Source organism: Camelus bactrianus, chromosome 29, assembly GCF_048773025.1.
Source record: "Camelus bactrianus isolate YW-2024 breed Bactrian camel chromosome 29, ASM4877302v1, whole genome shotgun sequence".
Classification (NCBI taxonomy): Eukaryota; Metazoa; Chordata; class Mammalia; order Artiodactyla; family Camelidae; genus Camelus; species Camelus bactrianus.
The window spans coordinates 19,245,909-19,262,470 of record NC_133567.1 but is presented as its reverse complement, the minus strand read 5'-3'; the positions used below and the strand labels follow the sequence as shown (position 1 = coordinate 19,262,470).

The window sequence follows — 16,562 nt, the reverse complement described above, 5'->3', positions numbered from 1 at the left end:
ATATACCATTCATATGTGACTAATTAAATTGAACTTGATAAGTAGATAGGAATTTGATAGGTAAAAATATGGGGCAAAGAGATTCTAATTTGAGAAAATTGCCTTGGCCAAGTTTAGGATGTATTCAAGAAATAGGAAAATCAAGTTTGGCTGAAACCTGGTGGGGTAATAGTGCGAAGTGGTTGGGAAATATGTACTGTAGGGCTCTTTCTATTGAAATGATAGACTCCAACTCCAACCGTAAGTGAAGCAGAATAGAAACTGATTTGTTTAATAAGTGGGAACCCCAGGGTGGCCGGATCTAGGGGCTCAGAGGCTGTTGCTTCACCCCTCTGCTGTCTCCAGTTCTGCCTCAGTCCCCTCCTGGCTTCCGCACTGGTTCTCCTGCCTGCTGGCTGGGGAAAGAAAAAGCCCCTCCAAATGGACATCCAGCAGTTATAGGAAGTGTCACTTTCTCCCATTACTCACTGAGTAAACATCAGGGAAGACCTGTAGTTGGTGCTTTTGGGGTCAGATGTCTACCCTTAGACCAGTCCGTCTGCACAAGGGATTGTGGTGGCTGCCTGGGCCAGATAAGCACCAGTGCACGCCTGTGCCCAGGGCATAGGCAGGAAGTATACGGTGGACTCCCCCCAGGATCCCCATGGAGCAGGTGAGGTGGGATTCCTTAAGGAAAAGATGGTGCTAAACAGACAAGCAGGAGATGTCTGCCACTATGGTTGGGCTGCTCTCTACCAGAACATTTCAGGTAGGTCCGAAGTTGGTGTGGTCAGTGATGAACGAAAAGAGGGAAAGGATGAGAAAGGCATATCGTGCAAGTTGGATGAACAGCTCTTGGTAGTGTTTCCTTATGGAGCAGGAATATGTGGAAATGATTCCTCGTGCTTGGACCTTGTGCTTGTGGCCTTCCGCAGTGGTAAAAAGAGGCTAAAAGAGGTGCATCGTGTACACCATTTCCAGAGTCATCTTTCTAAAACTTTTTATCCTGTCTCTCCCTGGCTCAAACACCTTCTGTGGGGTTTTTTTGCACATTGTATTAAGTATACAAGTTTGTCACTCAGGATCTTTCATGGTCTGTCGCTGAGTTACATTTCCATTTTGTTTAGCTTACAGCTTCCTTCTACTTAATATAAGAATCTTCAGTCAACTGAATTTTTTTGCCGTTCAATTAACATATTCCATGCTTTCCCCACCGCTGGTTCTCTGTTCTTACTTTTCTCACATGCTAGAATGTCTTGTCTGGGTCTGACTGGAGAATGACAGCTGGTTCAAAGAGATGGATTTTACATAGCAGTCCTAAGATTGTACCTGAGCAGGGAGAGCAGACATTTCAGAGGTCATGGAAATTCTGAATCCTCATGTGTATACATAAGGCATATAATACCTGCATGAGCCATTACTTGCTTTCTTTATTCCATGTGGATTGGAGCCGGAAGCCCAGGGTAGGCGCCGCAGTACAGAATGCAGCCCCTGCCCTGGAGGGGAGTCCCTAGAGGCACAGAGGGACTGGCAGATGGGCATGTCATATCTGTGCTGATGCTGAAGAGAAAGCTGGGAGGAAGGAGGGCTTCTGAGAAGAGGTGGCATTTTGGCCCGAGTCTTAAAAGATGAATGAGTTTAGCAGGCAGAAAAAAGGTGGCATTTCGGGCAGAGGGTGTCAACACCAAAGGTCAAGGACATGGGGATTTTGAGGACTCTGAGGAGCATGCAGGTGGTTGTGACTTGCATTGTTACGTGTGTCGATGTTAGTATCTTTTGCCTTAGTTCGGGCTGCTCTAGTAAGTTACCATAAAGTAAGGGGCTTATAATAGCAGACATGTATTTCTCACAGTTCTGGAGCTGGGAAGTTCAAGATAACGTTGTTGGTTGATTTGATACTGGCGAGAGCCCTTTTCCTGGTCGGCAGATGGCTGTCATCTTGTGTCCCCATGTGGTGGAGAGAGAGCTCGAGCTCCCTCTCCCCCTCTTCCTACAAAGAGGGCACTAATCCCGTTGTGGGCTTTATCCTCATGCCCTCATCTAAACCGAATCACCCCCTAATACCACCACATTGAGGGGGAGGGAGTCAACATGTGAATTTTAAAGGGACACAGACCTTCAGCCCATAACACTTTCTAATACTTGTGGCTTTAGGAGGAAGTTTTTTCTACTAGTGATTTTGTGACCAAATGTAGCATATCGTGAGGGCCAGGGACTCCCATTAAGCACATTCTAGTCCAAGAACATGGCTTTGATGCCTGTCTCCGTAAGTGATATCATGGATTTCAAGAAACCAGAAAATTTATTCTTTCAAATAATAATTAAAAAACCCATTTATCCTATTTCTAGATATAGCATGAATAACACTTATAGTTGTCCAAATTTTGGTATCTTTTAGGAGAAAAATACAGATTGATTTTTTGTTGTTGTTAAAAATAAACTTAAGACTTAAGGATAAAGACTTGCCAAAAATAGAGTGTATGACACTAATATAAAAAAATAAAAGATTAATTATAAGATGAATATAGACTATCTTGGTGCGTGTATATTTTATACACTAGACACAGATTTTTTTTATTGAAGTGTAGTTGATGTACAGCAGAGCAATTCAGTCATACATATACATACATATGTATTTTTCTTTTCAGATTCATTGCCATTATAGCTTATTACAAGAAATTGATACAGTTCCCTGTGCTATACAGGAGGTCCTTGTTGTTCATCTCAGATTGTTTTTTTAATGCTTGACATTTTAGGTTTCATATTTGCTTCTAATCCAAGGAGACTATACTGATATCCCTTTTTGTCATGTATATTTCAAAAGGTAGAATTTGGCCTTTTTTTTTTTGTTTGCTTGTTATGTAGAAACAGACCATCACCCACCTAAGGGAGGGGCTGCCTTTATTTTTGCCTCCTGACTCTCAGGAGCTGCCAGCTAACCCAAAGGTCAAGGTTAGAGCAGAAAGGGTCTGCGGAGAGGCTGGGGTCCAAGGAAGCGGATCTGGTGACTTAGGAGTTCTTTTGTCAGCCGACCAGGGCGGTCACTGCGCAGGGCAGGCTGCACAAAGGGAAGCGGGTTTCCCATGTGTTTGCACACGGGCATGGGCGCACCTGCACCTGCTTTAGTGAACACGGAAGGGGCGGGAGGACCTGGCGCTTCACCTGCAGAGGTTTCTTCTCTTCTCAGTGCATGTGGCTGAAACACCCTCTTTCCAGGAAGGGGAAGGAAAGGAAAGGAAAATCAGACTGCCGTTTTTTGTTACACTGAAGCCAGATGCTGCTTTAGATAAAGTCATAATGGAAACAGAGCTTTATTTCTCCACCAAGTCACGCAGAAAGCTCGCCCGGGAAGCTTGGCTCGCAGGGCACCACTGTAATCCAGGGTGGAAAAAAGCATCCCCCAGATGGCCTTTACGGGAGATTACTGGCTGGTAATCCTTCCTTGTCCTAGAAGATTAAGTCTGCCCTGGTGTAGCTGTGGTCAGCTGAGCGGTATAAAAATTTAATAAATTGTAGTTTCTTATGAATCTGCCAGTGTTCGGCGTTTGCCTGAACTGTTTGTACATCCGGGCGATGTTGCGGCACCGGGCCCGCCTTTGTTTACCGAAGCAAGCGCGGCTCGCTGCCCAGGTTGTCCGTTGTTGGCCCGAATGAACAGCAGGTGGTGAACAGAGCCTTTCCTCGGGTTGCTGGGGATAAGTCATTTATTAAACAGCTTGCTTGTCCGGAGGGTGTGACGGCGGCACCTGGGCCAGGAAGCCAGGCTCTCCGAACCCTGGGCTTGATTCCTTCCACGAGGTTGCACGGGGCAGCCCTCCAAGGGAGTACAGGCAGAGCGGCGCGCAACTGAGGAGTATCAGGCACTTGTAAGAAACACCATGCGTTCTGCATCCGTCTGGAATAGCCTGTAGAGAGATGGAGTTTTACGAGGACTACCAGTCCCCGTTTGACTTTAATACAGGAGTGAACAAAAACTATCTCTACCTGTCTCCTAGTGGAAATGCATCTCCACCAGGATCACCTGCTCTTCAGAAATTTGGTAACTAACTACTAGCTTTCTAAAGTTAAGTTTGCTGTAATGAAACTTGGCCACAACTTGGGATTTGCCTAGCTTTAAAGTTAGTAGTGTAAAAAGATATCAGGGTGTTGCAGCCTTGCATCTAGTTAATAAAGCTGTTATGGATTCCAAGCAGAGAGCTAGATGGCTCATTAAACATTTAGAATATATATATATTTAGAATATATGTATACATGTATATAAATTTAGATAACTTTTTGTATGGGTGTTAGAGGTCTTATGATCACCTTGAGTTCACTGAGCTGATAAATAACAAAATGGGAGAATCTAACGGCCTCTGCATCTGGTCATCTGTGTAGTTAATGAAGGTCCTCCCCCTCCCCGGATTTTGTCTTTGCTAAAATAAGGCTTAAGCATCTGTAGTACTGACTAAATTCAAGTACCTTCTGCTAATGGAGGTCCTGGATTTTGTTCTGGAATACTGTGAGTGTCATGTTGAAAAGGTTACCTAGGGGAGAGATTTTTTTTTAAGAGAAAAACTCAAAGTTGCTCTACCTTTGGACGCAGTCATTCCCTCATACATGCTAGTATGAGACTGTTCTGAAGGCCAGGAGCCACCACCAGGGAAGTGCTCAGTTTATCAGCCCAGGCAGCACGAAGCTGGAAGCGGCCTTAGCCACGTCCAGGCCAAGCCCCTCGTTGTACGGCTGACGCTTGGAGACGGTGAAACGGACTCTGTGACTTACCAGGGGAGTAAGCAGATTTTCCTCGAAGTTAACGTTTTCCTTAGTGAAGAATAGGTCATATTTTGCTCTTCTTAAGCTTAAAAAGTGGGTAATTGAGGGGGGAAAAAAAACGGTAAAGGCTACAGCCTGGAACCTAGTTATAAGTATTTCGGGGAGCATTTTAAAGCAGTGTTCCTCTAACCACTGGTTGCAATCTGTGGCCACGTTTGGCGTGTAGTTTGGATTTCCAAGAAGGGAAAAATGTTCACAGTAACAGGGTAGAGCTGGTCGCCAGAAGTTGGGGACTGGTAAGCAACAGCCAGACATCTGCTGGGGAAGGCGGGGTCACCAGGAAGCCCTGTCCTCTGCTGTCCTTCCCCTGGCCCTGTGGCCCTCCGTAGCACCCTGCAGGAAAGTGGTTCCTCCGCTCTGCCTGCCCCAAAAAGGATGACATCATCCACCTGAATTTCTGGGTCCTACGTGTAAGAAGTGCTTTGAGAGCAACACATAGGGCATTAGAGCTCAAGGACAGAGCAAAGCGGAGTGATGAGGGGCCGTTGAAAGCTGGGATCATATTTACCTGGCCTCTGGGAGAGCTAGGTGATCAGCCTGCGGGGGTTCCAGATTCCCAGGGATTCCGCTGCCCGTTTTAGTTCTCCCTCTCACTCTCCTGCGTCTCTGTTCCCCCGCCTTTCACTTTTCCCTGGTGCTGTAAATTGCTGTGCTGCCTTTGGGTGTTTTCCGTGAAAACAAAAACAGTTGGTTCGGCTGAGCTGGTTTCTAGGAAAATTTCGAACACGTACCTCCCCGATTCCTGGTAGCAATCAGTAGGAGCCTGAGCACGTGGGATTAGACACAAAATGATGAAAAAGCAAGTGAACAATGAAAACGGAACACAAACTCATGTACCCACTAATGCTAGGATGTATGTTTGCTTTGATTAAAAAAAAAAAAAAAAAGAAGGGGGAGAGAGAGCAGTGAAACGAACAGAAATCACCATAAGTAGTCATCTAGTAAGAACACGGAGAGGCTAAAATAAACAAATAAAAGTGGAGATTGAGAACAGCCGTAACTAGCACAAAAAGCCTGTGAATCTGTTTGAACATCAAGCATGAGGCGTAGGTGGAATAAATACAGTCTTCTGTGTGTTTGTGGCCTTTGTATTTCTAGATAGGAGCTCTTAGGATGGATACGTCCATTACAAGTCCATGTAGAAGCTCACGTGGCTATTGACCACGATGCATTCTCCTGATCAGCAGACAAGCCGTGCACAAAGAGGACTGATGTTAAAAGGAATCAGAAAGGCTGGGAACACTGATCGGAAAAGCATATTCTTTGATATTTATTCAGAATGCCATCATGGGGCAAATGAGAAAGTAATGAGATTTAATCTGTAGGCGGAACGTTCCTCAGAAGCAGTCTGAGTGAAGGACAGGATGCGGGCCAGTGGCTGGAACAAAAAGAGGTCTTTATCCGGGACTTTTAAACTCTCTTGGTCCAACCAGCTCATGTTCAGAAATGCCTTATACTTCTTGATCCAGACCCTTCATAAACACAGATATCAGTGGCTGAAGCAGAATTCAGTGAAGGAGAACTTATCCTCACTATGGCGTGAAGTTCTCTGATATTTTATATTATTCCATTTCTTCTTTTAAAAATGCTCGTTCGGTACTGCTGAGTGGATTTCACAGCCCACAGTTTGAAAAACATTGATTTCAGAATCTAGAATATGAGCTTCATGAGGGATGTCAGTCTTTGTTCACTGCATTTCCCCAGAACCTGGAATAGTGCCTGACAGCTATGGCTCTACAAATACTTGGTTGAATGAATGAATGAAATGAAACTGGCAAAGACTAAATCACACTGCAGTTCATTTTACAGTTGTGAGCACTGAGGCCACGAGAAGTGTTGTCAAGTCCCCAAATCACAAAGCTTCCTTAGTGTAAGATGGGACTCACACTCACCCCTCAATTCTCAAGCCAGTGGGGTTTTTTTTTGGTTAGTTTGTTTGTTGATCACACAGTCTCCACCTGTCTGGTAACAGGTATCATAGAACAGGTTAATCATTCAAGGCATAACCTTTCCTTTGGTCAAGGGTCTTACCACAGGGTAGTTAGTTAATTCTTTATGTGCTGCTTAGACCTGGACATCCCATGTTGGCTGCATTTTATCTCCCATTCTGTGAACACCTTCAAGGATAATTTCCCAAATGTTATTTATGTAGAGTCACTCTTCCTCTTAAGATTTTTTTTTTTAATAGACATACTAGGGATTGAACTCAGGACCTCGTGCATGCTAAGCATGCGCTCTGCCACTGAGTTGTACCCTCCCCCAGATGAATTTTTTAATATACACAGAGATGCAGCCCTGGTATATAAAAAAATCATTGGTTATTTCTAATGACTTCAGGAAACAGGAGCCGTTTAAAAATCCAACATTTTAGTTTTATGCTATCATGTTTGAAACTCTAAAAATCCTGAAAAAAAATCAAACAAATTCCTTAGCTCGGAGTCCTTTTCATCCTCTTTTATGACCCTTCTTGATTTCTACTGTGTGTCATTCTCCCTTCTTTTAGGGAAATAGTTACCACTTCTTGAAAGTTTTTCATGACCGTAAAGATCTTAAATGGCAAATGTATGGTAAAAATCCAAGCAGAATTGAAGAGGTGTAGAATTTTCCCCTTTTTATTCAGGGGAAGATTTAAGGATGGAGTGACTTCCCCTCTGGGGATCCCCAAATTCCTCTGTGGCTGACCTCTTTCCCCTCTTCCATGGAGTGTCCTGGTTACTTGTTTTACACTTGATTAGGGTTGAGGGGATGGATGGCTCTGAAGTAATTGACTAAAGAGTTCTCTTTCTCTCTTTTTCTCTTTCTTTCTTTTCTTTTCTTTTCTTTTTTTTTTTTTTAAGATGAAAGAGATTTAACAGTTAATTTAGGAGTATTTGGAGGGAGCACAAGAAACATTTGAAAATACTAAGGTGATCTCCCTTTGCGTGATCTTTTCTTCCTCCTCCAGTCTTCCTGTGAAGTGAAGTTTGGGGAGGGTGACCTTTTTTCTTGGGCAGGAAGTTGACCACTGTTCAGAGCCCCACTTTCAGAGTTGAGTCCCAGCAGCACAGTCGCCCGATCTGGCTTGCAAGCGGGTGCTTTCTGCCTCCTTCCTCGACCTGGAGGACTTTCCTCTTTAATGACCCTGTTGCTGCTCTGTTCATCTCCCGGGTTCCTGGGCCTTTCCCCCCATGGAGTGACTCGGGTTTCCTCAGCTTTCTTGTTCCTTGCTTCCTCAATGATAATTACTTGACTCATTTTTCTCCCCTGAAATTTTACTATTCTTACCGTGAGCAAATGTGGGAAAATTACAGCCTGCAGGAATATCAGGTGTTCATAGCCCGTGCTCCTGAATCTCTTCCAAAGGTAATCAGTGTCAAATAGCAGGTATTAGCGGCTCCCTTGCCCTAAGTCAGTGGGGCTTTTGCTCCCCTGTGGGCATTTGGCCACATCTGGAGAAGATTTCAAGATGATTTCGGCTGTCACCACGTGGGGTGCGGAAGGGCTGTTCAGACATTGAGTGGGCAGCTGCCCGGGATGCCGGCTCCGACGATGCATGGGAGACCCTGCCCCCCGCCTCCAGAATTGTCTGGCTCAAAATGTTCATCATGTCCGGTTGTGAAGCCCTGTCTTAAGTGGATCCTTTGCTTTTAGGATCCCTTACGGAGAACTACTTTGATGTGGGGACCTCCAAATATTCCTCCCCCTCTTCTGGATTTTGTTACATCCGGAAACAAAGAATGAGGCATAGAAAAGCTGGAGCTCCAAAGCACAGATATTTAAGGGGAAAAATATCTTTATCTTGTGATCTTTGTGGATGCGACCACTGAAGATATTTTGAACTGTATGTTGTATTTTGTGTGTGTGTGTGTGTATGTGTCTTGGTTAAAAAAGGGATGCACATTTCTTCTTATATATGCTTAAAGAAAACGATCCTAGAGACTGAAGTTTCTTGTTCCTAGTCGTGTTTTAAAGCCATCTTCACCTCTTTGAAGACTGTGTAAGAGAAGTGTATATGGTTTTATTTTCCAGTGAAGCTCCTAGGGCTTCATTATACTTTTAGAAATTCTCTCTTGAGTAGACAGTGTTAACATTCAGACGCCAATAGCAGATATCTCAGACGCCTCTTCTGGCAACTTCTTCCCTCCTACCTGAATTTTCTTGGGGGTGGCAGATGTTAGATTCTTCCTGCTAGAATATTATCTGCGCCCCACCTAGCCAACCCCGGTGCGTTTTCTGTGTACACACTTTCTCTGTCACATGGAGGTAGGTGCCCTGCTCCAAATGGTAACAGTCTTTGGATAGATTATGTATGAGACAGGGTTGTATTTCTTTAGCAAAGTGACATTTTATGTCTGTTTTAAAATAGAAAAACCTTTGTAGGTGAAAGCAGTGAAGTGAGATGGAAATAAAATAAAAAGACAGGCAAGGTAGGCAGTGAAGGGAGACGGGTTCTTATCGTTCCCTCTTAACTCCACAGGGTGACGTCCTGCAGGGCTTTTGTTCAGAGAGCGTTGCTGAGCAACAGTTTTGTGCCAGACCCTGTGTACCAGAGACTGTTGGGTTAAACCCACAGGACTGGAGCACAGCACTAAGGTCAAATGTTGCCCAGCCTAGTGGGCTGTGTTCTAAGCACCGAAGGCATTGTACGAGAGGGTGTTTTGCCCAGGGTGGGCCCAGGTCACCAAGTCCAGAGAATTCCTCCAAGAACAGGAGACTTTTCATGCTGATTTATTAAAATGAATAGGACTTGGAAACAAGGAGATGGTTTCAGGAAGAGAAAATAACATGTACAACGACATAAAAAAGGAAAGCATGATTTGGAAAGAGATGGTGAAGGTAGTTTGCTGTCTATAATGTATTTGTGGATTAGGATTAAAATGGATTCAATCCATTTTTAAAGCTGTGTAATTTTTTTCTAAACAGGAGCAACTGTTTGCCATATGGGTTTTCATTAAACCAATTATAACTTTAGTTATTAGCAGTTGGGAACACATGTGCATATAGCACTGTAAAAATATATTAATGAGTCTTTGTTAAATTCCAACAGGCTTTTACTATTAGCGTAATTTTTGTTGTACAGTTAAGTTACAGTTCCATCTGTAATTTTGAATAACATTCATTGGTTAACAATAAATGACAAAAGCTCAAACAAAACAACCAAAAAAAAAAAAACCTGTTGTGAATGTAATTAATGCCACTGACTTGTATGCTTAAAAACGGTTAAGATGGCAAATTTTATATTATATATTTTACCATTATAAAAAATTAAATGGGAAAAAGAAGTAAGGGAGGCAGTTAATTTTATTTTGCTTTTTGAGTTAATACATTCCTTAAAAAAAAAAACCCTCAAAGGTGTGGAGGTAAAGGAACCCTCCTATACTTTTGGTAGGAATGTAACTTGGTGCAGCCACTATGAAGAACAGTATGGAGGTTCCTTAAAAAAACTAAACATAGAGTTACCATATGACCCAGCAATTCCACTCCTGGGCATATGCCCCCCAAAAAACTCTAATTTGAAAAGGTAGATGCACCCTAATGTTTGTAGCAGCACTATTTACAATATCCAAGACATGGAAGCAACCTAAATGTCCATTGACAGATGAATGGATAAAGAAGATGTGTATGTGTGTGTATATATATATATATATATAAATATGTGTGTGTATATATATATATATATATATATAAATGGAATATTACTCAGCCATAAAAAGAGTGAAATGAATGCCTTTTGCAGCAACATGGATAGACTTAGAGATCATCATATTAAGTGAACTAAGTCAGACAGAGAAAGACAAATATCATATGATATCACTTATTTGTGGAGTCTAAAGAAAAGATACAACTGAACTTATTTATAAAACAGAAACAGACTCACAGACATGGAAAACAAACTTATGATTACCAAAGGGTGAAGAGGGTGAAGGATAAATTAGGAATTTGGGGTTAACATGTACACACTACTGTATATGCATAAAATAGATAAACAACAAGGACCTACTGTATAGCACAGGGAACTATATTCAATATCTTGTAATAACCTATAATGGAAAAGAATACATATATATAACTGACTCACTTTGCTGTACACCTGAAACTAATACAACATTGTAAATCAACTATACTTCAATAAAAAATTTTTAAAAATCTACATATACATTTAACAAAGCAATAAAGTTATTATAAAATTGAAAAAAAAAACCCTCAAAAAACATATTTCCCTAGAGGACCTGCAGGTTGGAAGATGCAGGGAGAGCACTGTTGGGGAGGGAGGAGGGCAGGTGAAGACAGCAGCAGGAGATGGACAAGGTAGGTTCTGGATTGTCAAGAGCAGTGAGCTTTACTAGCAGATGGAAGCTGTACAAGGATTTACTGCAAGGAGTGCTGTGCTCAGAGTTACAGTTTAGAAGGCTCACTCTGGTGGCAGGGGGGTGAATGGATTGGAGGGGACAGAGACCATCAAGGAGCTCTGGGGGCCAGAATCTAAGCAAAAAATGGTGAGGGCCAGAACTAAGGCAGGAGTGATGGGATTGGAGGTGCGGTGGTAAATGGACTCCTGGGAGGGAAAGATGGAACCACATCTCAGAGAGGTAAGAAAAAAACCCAGGGAGGGTGGTGGGCGGTATCAGAGGATGGGAGACTTCAGACTGAGGTTCAGTGCTGCATGCCTTGGGGATGTCAGATGAGATCATGACCGAGAACTGTCCGTGGTTGAAGGGGCAGAGGAGGGGCTGGTGACGACTGCTGGGGGTTGGAGACTAATGGGAAGTGAGGAAGTGACAGCTGTGAGCCAAGCTTCGTGCGGGACAAGAGGAGAGAAGAAACAGCCAGGATGACTTGTAGTACATGGGAAAGCGAGGCAACAATAAATCCTTATCGGTCATTGAATATGTGCTCACTCTTTATTTCATTACCCTTTAAAATATTCTTATAAAAAACCAGAGAGCCAGGCAGTATTATTGCCTTCTTACTTTTTTTAAAACAGCTAATGAATGGGTTTGGGGCTCAGTTTCCTGGGGCTCAGTTCCTTAGGGCTAACCTAACAAAGTGCCCCAGACCGAGTGGCTTAAAACAACAGGAATTCGGTATCTCTATGGTTTTGGAGGCTGGAAGTCCAAAATCAAGGTCTGAGCAGGGCCAACCTTCTGACATCTGCAGGGAAGTCCTTCCTTGTCTCTTCCTAGCTTCTGCTGCTTGCTGGTGATCCTTGGCTTGCCTTGGCTGGAGCTGCATCTCTCTGATCCCTGCCCTCCGTCGCCACACAGCATTCTCCCCCATGTCTCTGTGTGCTCTGGATCTTTCCATGATGTTCTTTCTGGGTCTGTGTGTCCAAACTTCCTTTTACTTATAAGGACACCAGTCATTGGGTTAGAGCCCACCCGCATCCAGTATGATCACATCTTAGCTTGATCACATTTGCGAAGACCCCGTTTCCAAATAGACACATTTACGGGTCCTGGGAGTTGGAAGTAGAACATATCTTTTTCAGGGGACACAAATCAAACCGCAACATCATCTACTTTAAAAAAAATCTCTGACCTGTGTTTCCTATCTTTATGCAATGAAGTGTTTGAATTTAAATGGTCCAAAATTCTTTTCAGACCTAATATTGTATGAAAATGGTTAAAAAGGTTTTCATTGATAATCATACAAAGTCTTGAAAGGAAACATTTGGCCTTAATTGTGAAGAAAAAAAAAAAAGATCAAAGACAAAGAACTGGAGGGAAGAGAGAGCTGTTTAGGTGGGGTGCTCCGATGTGGAGTGACTGGGCTGCACCCATCGCACCTGGGCATCAGGGTCCTCACCAAGCTCTCAGTTGTGCCTTAATTTTGTTATTTTATTTTAATGGAGGTACTGGGGATCAAACCCAGGACCTCGTGCATGCTAAGTACACACTCTACCACTGCGCTGTACCCTATCCCCTCCCCACTGTGGCTTAATTTTAATTGTAGGTTCTAAATTTGCATTAAAAAAGGCTTTGCTGCTTTCCCTGTTTGACTGTTTTGGGACTGTGTGGCGAGTGGGTGGCTGTGCATTAGGTAAAGAGAAGAGAAGCTTCATTTGATTAAATCTCTGTTCAATAAATTAGCTCTAATGAAATTTCTATGAACATTTGCTTTGTTCCGGGCACTGTGAGGACTGAGGTGAAAGATGAGGCTGTGACATGAGGACCTTGTTGTCTGGAATTGAGGACTGTCCAGACTGAAGGCTTTTCCGCACCCTTCCTCGTCTTCCCCACTGTTCTCACTCGTTACACTTTTCCACCGAAGCCAAAACCCTAAGAACTTCATTTTTCTCAAATTACTAGCCAGTTCTCTGACGTCTGAAGGATCGCGTTTCATCACATCAAAGGCACCCCAGATTTTAGGATGTACCATTATTTTATATTTCATTGAGGGGAAAAAAATTGCTGCAAGTTGCACTAAAAAAAAATGCCTTAATTTCACTTAAAGTTTTAATTTTAATGCATATTAACACTCTTTCAGATTTATTCAGACATACACATTGACCATAACCCTCCTCTGCTTACTTTTTAAAGTTAACTACGTTAGTTTTCCTGAAACATCTTCACATGCATTGACTAACTTACCTGAATTCCTTTCAACCAGGAATAATCCATGTCCATTTTATTTATTTATTTTGCTGTCATAAGAAGTCTGTGATATGGGCTTTCTTAAAAGAAAGGTCGGCGATTTTTCTAGGCCACCGACACCTGTTCTGCAGATTTCGAGGCACAGTTACAGGTGATAAACAACTTTGCCGCCGGGACTGCTTAGCCGGCTGGCTGTAGGATGCATCTCGAGTTCAAAGATGTAAAATAGAGAAGGAAAAATGGTGTCTCAGGATTGGGGGGCAGCGTCCTCCTGGTCCCTGTCCTTCTCCTTCTCTCCCTTGGCAGGCGGCCTCCCGCCTGGCCTGTCGGTGGGTGCCAAGCTCTGCCCCTCAGATGAGACCCTTAATCCCATGCGTGCCATTGAAGACAGATTGTCACTCTGTTTGCACAACTAGACGAAGAATTAAGCAAGTGGCTAAAATGTTGATAACCTGGTGGGACAAATTATCACCAGTTTGCAGTCCCTGGGGCTGGATAATGGTATCCGTGCCTTTTAAGCCAGGTGCTCACACTCTCAGTGAAGTAGGAAGCCTCGGCTCTCTGATTCCAGCTCCCCTTCTGACTTGCTCTTTGGAATTTCTCTAAGAAAAGCATGTGTGAAGGAGCATGAGTTTAGAGTCAGAAAGACCTGTGTATTCATCTCTGTGGCTCTGGGCAAATTACCAAACCTCAGAGGGCCTCAATTTCCTAATGGAAAGCAACACTACAAATACTACTTTTCTTGTTGGGGGTTGGTTATAAGGTTCTATTTTTTTCTGTTTTCTTTTTTTTTTTAGGTAACGTGTAAATGTGTAAATCTTCCCTTACAGTGGCTGGTGTATTAGATCCCAATAAATAGATCGTTTTTTTTCTCACCCTTCTCTGTCCTTTAACAACTGATTTCTGTCAGACTCTGAGGAGGAACATAAAAATGAATTTTTTTGCATTATTTATAGTTTTTAATAATCTGCACTTTAAAACATTTCCATTTCCCAACTATCATGTTATGAATGAGAAATGAATGTCTTTTCTCCCAAATGCCAGATTCTACCTCTGCAATCAATACTGTACTTTTACTGGACTTATGAGAAGTGAGATAAAACCTAGAAAAACATATAAGGCAAAATTTGGATTCCCCGGTTTGGGGAAACTATACAGTTGGAAATGATGAAAAGACTGCTTTTGATCTAGTCTACCGTTTTTATAGTCTTACTTATTATTGTTTTTGGATACCTCCCAGGTCTAATCTTTAGACCTCTACTCTTGTCTTTTTTTGTGCTTTCTAAAATCAATAATTTGAAGCATATACATTCAGATAAAAAATATTCAGGTTTAAAACCCTAACGCTAACACTTTTTCAGGTATGGTACCATGGGCAAGTTGCTTAACTTCTGTAAGCGTCAGTTTCCTCATCTGTAAATGGTGATGGTGGTCCCCATCTCCCAAAAGTGTTGCCTCTAAATGATGTAATGTATTTGGACCACTCAGCTCAGATTTGGATATAAATAGAATGCACTTTGTGGTGGTGGCTGTGATTATTAATAATTTTCCAAAGTCATGACTATTACGTTTTGTAGGTGATTTTGATTTCTGTCATTCTGTTCTTCCTCCATGTCCTTTATTTTCCATTTTTTCCCCCAGTTGATTATCCTAAAACAAACCTCACCTTTGAATTTAATATTGATAATTTGCTGCCATCTACAGGCTCCTAAAAAAAAAGCAGAACATGTAATTACTAACTTTATTAGCTTCTGAATATAAAAATCTCAAGGTCATCTTGGATGTCCCAAAGCTAACTGTGGACAACTCCATAACCCCCTTTTCTGGGACAGTTTATTTTTCCTGGTAGCTCAACTAAATTCTTGATTAGTATCAGAATCCTCTTAGAATCTTTTTGGAATTGGGCAGTTATGCATCAAGCATTATCAGTAATCAGATACTGCATTTTCGTCCATAAGTAGATTTTCAAAATAGTGTTTATTAAAAAGTGTGAAAGACTCTTTGCTATTTAAGGCATGGTTTAGCACGCGAGTTTTATTGGGTTTTGTTGGGTCCTGTTGCTGTTGGAGATCTTGAGAGGTCTGAGCAAAGCATTAAAAATAAAGAATGTTTATAATGAACTCTGTTGTAGTTCCATCTTGCCTTATACAATTGCTGCCTATGGGCTTGTCTCCCATCCTCAGTTTCACGCTGCTCATCACATAATCTGGTGTGGGGCAAACCTTTGTGAACGCAGGTGGACCCTCCTCAGCGGTTTCTGACTGTACATAGTACAGCACCTTGTCCACAGTTTGATTTAGCTTGAGCTGGAGTAAGAGGTTCCAGTGCCAGGTAGCAGGGGATGGGTCCAATAAGATCTATGTGCTAAACTGGAGGGGGTTGAATTATGTCTTGAAAACAACAAGGAACCGAGATCAAGAGTGACGAGATCAGATGTCTGTCATTACTTGGGCAGTCTGTTTGAAGATACTTTGAAGTAGACCAATAGGAGCAGTTAATTCACTGAGCTTTTCCACCCATGGATTTTACTTGTGATGTATTGTCTCAGCATGAGAGGGCTTAATCATATTCTTTTTTCTTTTTTCAATTGAAGTATAGTTGATTTACAATGCTGTGTTAGTTTCAGGTGTACAGCAAAGTGATTCAGTTATACAGGTTCTTTTCCATTGTAGGTTATTACAGGCTTAATCATATTCCGTTTGCCACTCCAATTTGTGGTTTTTGAATTGTTTTATTTGTATTACTTTTATGCCTTTAACAATTCTGTAAACACCTTTCAGGTAGGCGCTGTTTTGGCACTGTTAGGCTTCTGGTTATTGTTGTCATAATTATCAACTACTGTTAGGCCGTTAATATACAATAGACCATGAACAAGTGTCTTTGTACCTTTGTACCTTTTACACAATGTACGTCCGTACACTTTGTCCCTGATATGAATCTACTTCTCCTGGACCTGCCAGGCGTTGGTTGCTTGTTGAACAGAGTACTTACCCTCCCTCCTTCTTCCTCTCTGCCTGCCTGTTTGGTCTGAAATCGGCTGCCTGGCATCTCGCTTTGGGCGAGATGCCACATTGCCACCATGGCTGAACGGGCCCTTCCCAGAAATGGCCGTGGGGGTTGGTGGGGAGCCGTGTGATTGCTGCAATGCTCAGTGGCAGGAAGAGAACAGGACGAGGAGGTGGCTGTTCCTAGGTT

General features: G+C 42.5%; 1 protein-coding gene across 7 annotated transcripts in view; it reads left to right on the top strand.

Moving 5' to 3' along the window:
- The window catches only part of TPD52 (tumor protein D52), a 211,216-nt gene that overhangs the window by 89,768 nt on the left and 104,886 nt on the right, over window positions 1-16,562 (top strand). Inside the window, exon 1 of one of the 7 annotated variants that reach the window (XM_045514126.2) lies at window positions 3,708-4,018. The exons of 4 other annotated variants lie outside the window; for them this stretch is intronic. In XM_045514126.2, coding sequence (XP_045370082.1) covers window positions 3,895-4,018 — 124 coding nt within the window. In that variant the 5' untranslated portion in view covers window positions 3,708-3,894. Of the gene's footprint in view, window positions 1-3,707; window positions 4,019-16,562 lie in introns of those variants that run through there. 2 more of the 7 variants (XM_045514152.2, XM_010951646.3) reach the window with 2 other exon arrangements.